Source organism: Chlamydomonas reinhardtii, chromosome 8, assembly GCF_000002595.2.
Source record: "Chlamydomonas reinhardtii strain CC-503 cw92 mt+ chromosome 8, whole genome shotgun sequence".
Taxonomy (NCBI): Eukaryota; Viridiplantae; Chlorophyta; class Chlorophyceae; order Chlamydomonadales; family Chlamydomonadaceae; genus Chlamydomonas; species Chlamydomonas reinhardtii.
This window is the reverse complement of record NC_057011.1, coordinates 3,071,853-3,082,125: the sequence shown is the minus strand read 5'-3', so window position 1 is coordinate 3,082,125 and position 10,273 is coordinate 3,071,853. Positions and strand designations below refer to the sequence as shown.

The following is a 10,273-nucleotide window of genomic DNA, read 5'->3' as shown; positions in this document are numbered from 1 at the left end:
CCCTCACCTTTCCCTGCGCCTCCCATGCGTGGACCCCGCCAGGCCGCTGCGCCACCGCCAGTCGCCACTGGCGCCGCCGTGTATCGACCCCGCCGAGCACCAGGCGAGCCGTCTGGTCGCACGGATCCTGTGCCGGCAGCGAATCCTGCGTTCGTGGACCAACAAATTGCGGATGAAATTGTGCAAAGGGTGGGCAAGTACCCAGTGCCCCTGCGCACTGCGGTGGAGTGCGACCCGGCACGCATTTACGCTAAGGTAGGGAGTCAGCTGCTGCAAACAGCTCGCCAGAAGCAACCCATCAACACTGCAGCCGCGGCCGCTGCCATGCCTATGATGGCGCCAAACCCCGTGCCACCCTGGCGGCATACGGTGACACCGGCGGGTCCCAATACTGGGCACGAGCCCCAAGCCCATCGAGACGGTCCGACCCCTATGGAGACCAACACGGCTGTGCATGCCGCACCTGCTGGCTATCCAGCCCAGTTCCAGGTGTGTAAGGCGAGGGTCCTGGTCGCTAACGGGCGGGGCGAATGGACACCGGTGACTGCCATCGTGGACTCAGGCGCTAGCCATAGCGTAATCACACGTGACACGGTGCGGCAGCTGGACCTGCTGGATGACGTGCAGGATTCGAACGCCACGTTCTTGAATGCCTGTGGGCGGCGGGATCAGGTGGCAGGACGGATTCCGGGCCTTCAACTGTCAACCGGTGACCTGAGCATGCGGCTGAGTCCATTTGTCAGTCAGGCACTGAACTACGAGCTGCTGCTGGGCACTGATTTCCTTTACCCGGCACGGGCAAACATTTGCTACCACCAGCAGCGTCTGGAGTACACAACAGATGGGAACGCCCGCGCTAGCATCCCCATCCAGTTTATGCGACTGAGTCATCCCGCCGCTTTGCGGACGGAAATTGAGCAGGAGCTAGAGCGGGAAGTCTACCTGTCACACCCACCGGTAATGCACGCCCCACTGGAGACGGTTGAAGAGACTCGGTGGGGTGAAGCCGTGGTTGAGATCGCGGCGACACATGCGGCACCGCCTCAGGAGACCACGCAGTCATCATCTGACGCTTTTGTCACCTGTGAGGAGGGCAATGACGACAAGCCGTGGTCAACAGCATCCGTACACGCGGACAGTGAGTCCAGTGGCTGGCAGTCTGACGAAGAACTGCTGCCCCCGCTGTCCGACCAACCCGGCAGCGAGTCTGAGGCCAGCGGCCCCGAAGAGGAGAAGACTACCACGGCTGAGTCCCTGACCCCGCCGGCTGTTGCCGCTGGGACACAGCATGAGCCCATGATCCTAAATGGACCCCGTTTCGTCCAGGAAACCTTGGGTACAACCCCGGTGCCGTCTGGCGCTGACCATGACGGACACCTGGACGCTGCGCGCATGTATGGCATCCGTGCCCGAGCGCTACTACGAGGAGTACTGCCCTCCCCCGAATTACGTGAAGCCATCTTGGCTACTGTTGATCCCAAGCTATCCACACATCAGCGGCAGTTGTTGGCTTGGTGCCTGATGCGCAATCACGATGTGTTTGCTCTCACTACTCGGCAACTGGGCTGTACTACGTGGGTGGACTTTAAAATCGACACTGGAGACTGTCCTCCCATCGCGCAGCAGCCCTACCGCATGTCACGAGTTGAGCGCGAGGCGGTTGACAGGGCCATTGCCGAGATGAAGGCGGATGGGGTGGTCGAAGATTCGACGAGCCCTTGGGTGTCGCCCATCGTGGTTGTGGCAAAGAAGAACGGCCAGCTACGCCCTTGTGTGGACCTGCGGAAGGTAAACGCGGCCACAAGGGATGTACGTTACCCGCTGGGGCATATTCAGGACATTTTGGACAGCGTGGCCCCTCCCGCTGGTGAGGAACGCTGGCTGGGCTCAATCGACATGCTGAGCGGTTACTGGCAAGTTCCTATTGTGGAGGAAGCGTCCAGGATTCGCACTGGCTTCGCATCCCCAACGGGACAATACCAGTATCGAAGGATGCCCATGGGAGCTAAGGGGGCTGCGGCTGTGTTCAGTCACTTAGCACGCAAGATGCTGGGTCCGGTTCTGGACGCGCCTGCCCCGGGTCACAACCCACTCACTCTCATCCCACCACCCGAGAACGATGCGGAGCTGGAAATGTACCCGCGTGAGCGCTGCACTGCGGTGTACCTGGATGATATCTTGATCTCCAGCCAGTCGTTCGAAGCGCACCTGTGGCATGTGTGCATGGTGCTAGATCTGATACGGTACGCTGGACTCAAGGCGTCTGTGTCCAAGTGCGAATTCGGGAGGCGGAAGGTGGTTTTCTTGGGTCACCAACTGGATGGAGAGCGTGGGGTTATTACACCCAGCCCGCGCAATGTGGCCAACATCGCCGCATTGAAGATTCCTACGTCTGTGCGGGAGCTACGCGCTTTCCTGGGCACAGTGGGCTACTATCGCAACATGATTGCGGGTTTCGCCTTAATCGCGCGTCCCCTTCATACCCTGCTCACCCACGAGACTCCGTGGCGATGGACGGCGCGCGAGCAGGAGGCGTTTGACACTCTGAAGACGGCGCTCACTACCGAACCGGTTTTGAGGGCGCCTGACTTCTCACGACCATTCATGGTACAGGTGGACTGGTGTCGTACGGCGGTCGCCGCCTGTTTGGCGCAGAAGGATGAGGAGGGGCAAGAATATGCGGTTCAATTCGCAAGTAAAGCCATGGCAGGAGCGCAGTTGAACTACTGCAGTGCGGACGGAGAGGCGTACGCGGCTGTGTGGGCGGTAAAGAAGTTCCACCCCTACATTTACGGAACCCGCGCCATACTTGTCACGGATTCCATGGCAGTTCGCTATCTGCAGACTGCTAACGCCAGTGACCTTCACGGCAAGCTGGGCCGCTACGCACTGATCTTGCAGGCGTACGACTTGGACATCTAGCACAAAGCCGGGAAGAAGAATGGGAATGTGGACGGCCTGAGCCGGCTGGGGCACCTATTGGGACCGGATGAGGACGAAGGGCAGGAGGAGGATTATGAGGCGGAGACGTACTTGGATGGACACGAACTACCGGTGTTCATGTCAGATGGCATGACTGATTCCGCCACACGGATAGAAGGGATACGTTCTGCGCCTAGCCCAGTGGTCGTAGCCCTCAACCTACCCACGATGTCTTCACGCGAACCAACGACGGCTCGGGACCTTGGAGCGGGTGGCCCCCAGGAACCCATTCCCAGGGCACATGATCTACCTTTTCCACACGTGCGCACTTACGCGGCCGGCGTGGAAACGACGGGTGGACACACAGTCAGCGCTACGACCAGGGGTCAGACGCAGTTGACGCGCACGGCTGCACAGGCGCCGACGTCGGCACCAAACACCGCTGCACCAACCAGCCCCATGCCTATGGAAGGGCGAGATGAGAAGCGGTGCGTCGTGTGTGAGCACGCCAAACCCAGCAGTAATCTGGTTCCGTGCAATGCACCAGGATGCAACCTGTACTGGCACTTTCACTGCTTGGACCCGCCCCTCCCTGGCGTACCAAAAGGCCGGTGGTACTGTCCGATGCATCTAACCCAGCCCTACGATGATGATCCCCGCCCTGGCCCACCCTCTACGAGTAGTGACGATGATGTCGACGTGTCCAGCTCCACAGCTACCACTGGCACCGGCGAGGGCGCCGGATCTGCAGTGGAGGAGGGCGACATGGAGGCGGTCGTCGTGTCAGAAGAAGCAGAAGTAGAGTCAGAAGACGGCATTCCCGCAGAAGGTGGGCCTCCCCAAGCCCTCAAACCCCGACGTGGTGGCAGGACACGAGGGTCGTCTGAAGTATGGAACGACACCGCGCTGCTTACCTTGCTAAAATCCGGCGTACTGCCCATCGATCCTGCGAAGAGCGGCAATGAAAACTTCACTGAGATGATGCGGCTACACAACAAGAAGAAGGGGTATGTGTGGAGCGAAGATCGACTGTACAAGTTGATCAAGGGTCAACGAGTATGGTGTCCGGAGCCTGGTGAGCGCGAGTCGCTCATTCGCGAGGCGCATGGGCTAGCCCACCAAGGCATTGACAAGGTCATGAGCTTACTAGCCCCAAGCTGCTACTGGCCCAACATGCGGAACACGGTCAAGGCCTTCATCGAGAAGTGCACGGAGTGCAAGCCCGGACGAGCTAAGTTGATTCGCAACTTACCACTGCGACCGCTTCACGTCGTACCAATGTGGGCGGTAGTTCATATCGACCTGGCCGGACCACTGAAGACTTCGACGGGCGGCAATCGATATATCATTCTCTGCGTGGACGGATGGAGTAAGTGGCTGGAAGTGGGTGCCATTCCCAACAAGGAGGCCTCGGTGTGTGCTAAGTGGTTCTGGCAGACGTGGATCTGTCGCTACGGTACTCCCGGCGCGGTAGTCACCGACCGAGGGCGTGAGTGGGATGGCGAGTTTCACAACCTCCTGGTGGCGCAGCGGATTACCCACCGCCACACAGCACCCAACAACCCCCAAGCTAACGGCCAATGTGAACGGCTAGTTGGTGTAATGATGGAAGGGTTACGGAAGAAGGTCAATGAGAATGAGGACGATTGGGAGGAGCGAATTCACGAGGTGGCCTACGCCTACCGAGCAGCACGGCAAGATAGCACACGCGTATCACCCGCGCTGTGCGTGTTTGGACGAGAACTCGCCCTTGCCGCTACCCGTGCAGCTCCGGACCCGAACCCACCTGCTTGGGGAGAAGACGAGGAGGAGGCACAGGGTGTACAACCGCAGGATTATCTCGCATTGGATCAGCGGCGTGAAGCACTCGAAGCGCTGGTGCCGCGTGTGGACGAGAACCTGGTGCGGGCAAAAGAGAGGAATGAGAAGAATTACCACAAGAGGCGCGCGCCGGCGAAACCCCGCGGGCCCCCCTCCAAGCGCAGGAAGGCCGGGAACGAAGGCAACCCCGTTATTTCGGCTGCGGCAGTCAAAAATGTCCTACCTGCCCTGGACACCGCTGGACCTGGACCTTCCCAGCCCCCGGTTCCAACTGCTACCACTGGGAAGCCCCGCGCCCATATGATGGCGTCGCCCCCGCTACAGCCCGCCGGACCCCTCCGGATAGGCAACACTGCGGTAAAACCCTCCGACCCGCCGGAGCAGCAACCGGTCCAATCATCGGACGCTCTGAGTCATCTTCCCGACTTACCAGAGAATGCGAAGGTTTATCGCGTGACGCGAAGGAAGCATAAGCTGCAGCCAGACCGCGAGGGCCCGTTTTTCTTTGACAGCTACAACCAGTCTGGTACGCTGGCGTTAGTGCGAGATGCCGCTGGAGTGCCTTTCACGGTACCCGTGTCTCAGCTACTGGTGACGAAAGACAGCACGGAGACCGCTTAAGAAGCGCGCGGGCTATCACGGACCCGTACGCCGCACCCATGCCGGAAGAAGCTGAGTTCACGATTTAGAAGCTTCGGACTTAGCTAAAAAGAAGGCGATGCAGGGTGACGGGCGGCAGCGTCACTTGACTGTCGTCGGGGCGGCCTCGCCACGGTAGTAGTCGCGCTTACGGAAATCCTGTCAGGCTGGCGGCGAGCGAACGAAACGAGTAGGACACGAGATGGGAGTACGAAAGGGCGCAACCCGCGGTGACCAGAAAATGAGGCGGCAGTCGGTCATCGGGGAAACCTTAACCCCACTCGACACGACCATGTCGACCCGGGACCCGTCGAGGAGGCCACCCGTCCGACTCAGCTGACCGACTCGACAGATCGCTAGCGCTTTCGCGAAGCGAGCGTACGGCTCATGCCGCGCCGCGTTGCCCTTTTAACGCGCCAACTGCGGTGTCTTCTGTCAAAGCCCACAACCGCGTCTACGACGTTCACGCTACCCAACCCCTCTTAAATCTCTCCATCCCCACGCAAACACTTACCTGCGACATGGCTCCCACGCTGCGCCCGCGAGGCAACGGGTCGCGCAACCCGCACGCTGTGTGCCAGCGCCCGGCTAAAGGCACCTCAGTTTCCCTGCTAGGCCCTATGACCCAGCACTACGGTCTGCGCGCGTTGGCTGCCCGCATGAAGGCGGCCGCTGCCGCGACCAATACCCCCCCGCCGTCGCCGGCTGACTCCAGCAGCGCCACCTACAGCAGCAAGGATAGCACCGCCAATCCGGTGGGGAGTGACGTGGTCTCGCTCAACGCGGGCGTTGCACCGGCCGCTGAGGAGCAGCACCACGAGGCGCTGATGGCCCAGATGGGCATGGAGATGATGGGTGAGTGTGGCCACGCCGCCACCGGGGCTACGGTCGGTACTACTCGCAACACGTATGTCCACGCCTCCGGCGACCCCAAGGGTAGCGGCCCTGACCGAATCGGGATCCACCCCTCTACCGCAGAGTCCGTGGACGCCAACAACGCCGACACCGCCAACACTGGCGACTCCAACAGCTCCGTCCACAACGCCAACAACGTCCCCAACCACACCACAACCCTGATCACCGTGCGGCTCGACCCGGGCGACGCTCCCCTGCCGCAGGACAACGGCGTCGGATATGGCTGGTATACCGTGGTGCCCACCGCCTTCGCCCTTCCGTTCGCAGAGGCCATCAAGAACCTGGTGCAGGGTGAGTACATGCGGCAGGTTCAGGAGAGCTGGAACTGGGTGTACATGGCCCGGGAATGGGAGCGCGCTGCGCGGCACCTGGCAGCTCAGCAGCAGAAGACCCTGCAGCTCCTACTCACACCCGTGCTCGGCGAGGCAGCCGCTAGTGAGGCCGCCAGCCAGGCATTCGCCTTTGAGCCCTGGGGGGGGGAGCAGCTCATGAAGGGCATCACCCGCCTCGGCTACGCCGTGCCCTGCCGCAACAACTGGGACTGCGCCGACTCATGGTTCGCCCTCACCACACTCCTCCTCTCCAACACCGACGTGCAGGGTGAGGTGGCGCTCTCAGCCTCCTCAGCGATGGAGACTGTCTGGGGCAAGCCGCTGAACAACCCCTTCTGAAGGCAACGTCAACATGTTCCTCAATTTCTATCGTAAGCAGTTTCAAGTATCAGCGTGGCCGCGGTATTTTTGCTGACCGACGTGGTCGTCGGATCAATTGCGGGGGAGGTCACAGCTGTGACAAACCATTTAGGGCATTGAACTTTGAATAAGTTGATATAAGTTGTGACTTAACTCAAGAAAGAATTCGCAAGTAGGTCGGCGATGTGTGGACTAGGCAGCCGCATGCACGCATGCCCGGGTTGAACGAACACGCCACCCGCGCTAGGAGGTTATGGGCTTAACCCTACCTCGCATGCATCTTTGAGACTTAAGCGCATGTTGCTACAAGGGAAGGGTAGAGAAGGAAGGAGGTTATGGATGCGTAGGTACGGACGTGTGTATGCAGACGTGTGGGGATTACTTGCAGGTCTTCCCCCCCTGTACGCTCCCTTCTGGAGACGGGAGGGTTCGCACTAACCCAGGTTGCGAGTGTAGAAGGTGCGTGTACGTAATTGTCAGACCAGTAGGCAGTCAGACGGAGGCGGTCAGACTGGGGATAGATTACGTAAGTGGCAACGTTGCACGGATGGTCTGTTACGTAATTGACAACGTTGCACAGGGATTCTAGATCCATGTACGACCAATGCGGGTCGCCCCTGAGTATTTAAGCGGCCGACCGCTTGTTGTTTGGGCATAGAACCGGGTGTTAGCCTGAAGAACCATACCAGGCAACCTTTCCCAGGTCGAACGGTAGTGCCGAGTGGACAGATCTTCCCACTTCGGACACAAGTGTAAACCACCATTGACATTACTGTTCAATCTCTCACAACCGGCAACTCGCGGTTGTTAAGCGGGAAGGGAAAGTGCCTAAGTCTGCGGGACACGCAGCAGCGGCTTTCACCGCTGGTTTTCCTCAACGCTAAGCTGACCCTTCCTCTGGTCGCCCTGCCTATCCCCAAGCTCGGCAACCCAACCAAGGACATCGCGCTAGGGTGCTAAACCCCCCCCCCTGGCAGTCTCGATACCTTAGTCTCCACAGCTATCCAACCCGTTAAGAGGACTAGGAGAGCGGCCACGGCACAGCACCAGGGCACGTCCTCATACGTCCCTCGTGTGCCCCCAGCGACATCAGACGATCCTAGGGCAGCCCCGTTACTCCCCAAGATAGGCGGTTGGCTAGTCGCACGATTAGTTCAACGCGAAAAATTTTGGGGGGTGCGGCGCGTAGTGTCACAGCGCCATTTCTTGCCAGTTCCGCTGGAGCTCGGCCGATGGGTCCCCTCCACCGATTCCTGTTGTCTGAGACAGCTCACGAGATCGAGACCATAGGTCTACGAGAGCCCGAGAGACTCCAGGAGGGTGGATGGGTCCAGTCGACGACCGGGGGCTTTCCAGCGGGAACTTGTTTGTGAGGCTTATCATTAACATGATAAGGACCCGTAGGAGGGCCATTTTGGGGCTCAAAGCTCCGATTTTCCCGACAGCTCTCAACAACAGAGTGCTTCCAAGCTGGTATCCGCGCGTGTTCGCAGCGAGATATCGTATAATCTTAAACATAATCTTAAACATAATCTTTCATGATTCCTCAAAACAAAAAACGCCCCATCCACCGCCGGGGGCAGCACGCCAGGCCCAGGCTCCAAGAGCCGCCCCGTGTAGTGGACGTAGGACACAGCCCCCGCAGCGTTAGCCACCCACAGCTGGTCCAGGCTAACCCGCCACTGTGGCGGCGCCGCTGGCGGCTGAGTGGCTGACTGCGGTGGATGCTGTTCCACGCCCGCGCTCCGCACGTGGCCGACCGCGGCCGCCAGCCGGGCAGGCAGCCCCGCGGGCGCCGGCGCGTCGCTGTACACCCACGCCCACGTGGTGGCGGAGTCCGGGCGCACATGAGTAAGCAGCGCCCGGGTGAGCATCTTCCAGGGTTGCCGGCCTGGCTGGGCAAGGAGGGCGAAGGTCTTAGCTTGCAGGGCAGACAGGAACGCAGGCAGGTCGACGTGGTTGACACCCCCATCCTTGTACGGCAGACAGGCCGTTTCCCGCTTTGGCAGCAGGAGCGGGTTCCCGTGCGACACCAGGCTGGCGTCCTCAGCGTGCATGGAGCGCGCAGCAAAGTGGTCCACCAGGTCGGTGAGTTCCTGCAGCTGCGCAGGCGACGGGTTGAGGAAGCTGAAGTGGTAGGCCAGCTTCGCCGCCAGCACCTGCTTCGCAATGTGCACACGGCCAACAAGAGTCAGAGACAGGGCAGCCCACAGACGCGCCACAAACGCCATGCCGCGAGCCCGCCGGGTGTACAAGTCAGCTGCAGCCGCCTCAGAGTCCCACGACAGGGGCACACCCAGGTGCGTCACGGCGCCAGTGGTAAACGGCGCCCCCGTGTGTGGGCAAGGGCCCGTCAGGTGCGCAAACCTGCCAAGGCCCATGGCCTTGCTCTTGTCCGGATGGACACGGGCGTTGGACGCGCGGCAGAACAGCTGTACTGCCGCCATCAAGACCGGCCCGTCCACCGCCGGGTCGCGCGCCGTGAGGGTCGTGTCGTCAGCGTGGTGGGCAGCCGGTGGCGCCTGCTCGCCGCTGGGTAACAGGGGCGTGCGCAGTGCCCCTTGCTCCACCTGCCGCCGCAGAAAGGACGTCAGTGGCTGCATCTGGATGACCCACATGGGTGGTGAGGCGGTGCTGCCCTGCGGCAAGCCGTTCAGCACTGGGAAGGCGTCAGAGAGCATCCCGTTCACACACACGCGGGCAGAGCCGTTGGCAGTGAGCAGGCGGATCCAGCGCAGCATGCGCGGCCCAAACCCAAGTCCCTCCGCGGACGCATACAGCCACTGCCGGTGCACCCGGTCATACGCCGTTTCAATGTCCAAGAAGTACAGCGCACCACCCTGCCGTGGCGTTTTTTTTTGAGGAATCATCCTTACAAGGTTGAACAGGCGCAGACGCGCTGCCCCCCTGCTGCCTGAAAGCAGCCTGGTCCCCGAGACCAGAACCCTGACAGGGCAAGAAGAGAAGAAAAGAGAAGAAAAGCAGAAAGCAAACACCTCGAAAACCGCCACCAACCACCCCCATCCATCCCACCCCACCCCACCCCGACCCGGCAGACAGAGCAGGAGGCTGGCCCACCCGCCCCCCGGGAGGGGTTGCACAAAAACACCGCCAGACCTAACCCAAGCACCAACCTACACCACATCCTAACCGCAAGAACCACCACCACCGCGCGCCAGAAAAAGAAACACCAGCGCTACGCACTCGCCCCGCCCAAACCCACCCCACCCCCACAAGTCGGTTGCTTAAGCAACACCCCAGGAGAACCGGCAGAGGAGACACAA

The 10,273-nt window shown here is 60.8% G+C and overlaps 1 protein-coding gene across 1 annotated transcript; it reads left to right on the top strand.

The window, feature by feature from the left end:
• Positions 1 to 5,460: 5,460 nt before the first annotated feature.
• Positions 5,461 to 7,757, top strand: CHLRE_08g373372v5 (uncharacterized protein). The gene is made up of 2 exons (XM_001690674.3): positions 5,461 to 6,237; positions 6,361 to 7,757. Exons 1-2 carry the CDS (start codon positions 6,003 to 6,005, stop codon positions 6,966 to 6,968), a joined length of 843 nt encoding a protein of 280 aa, XP_001690726.1. The 5' UTR covers positions 5,461 to 6,002; the 3' UTR covers positions 6,969 to 7,757.
• Positions 7,758 to 10,273: the final 2,516 nt, after the last annotated feature.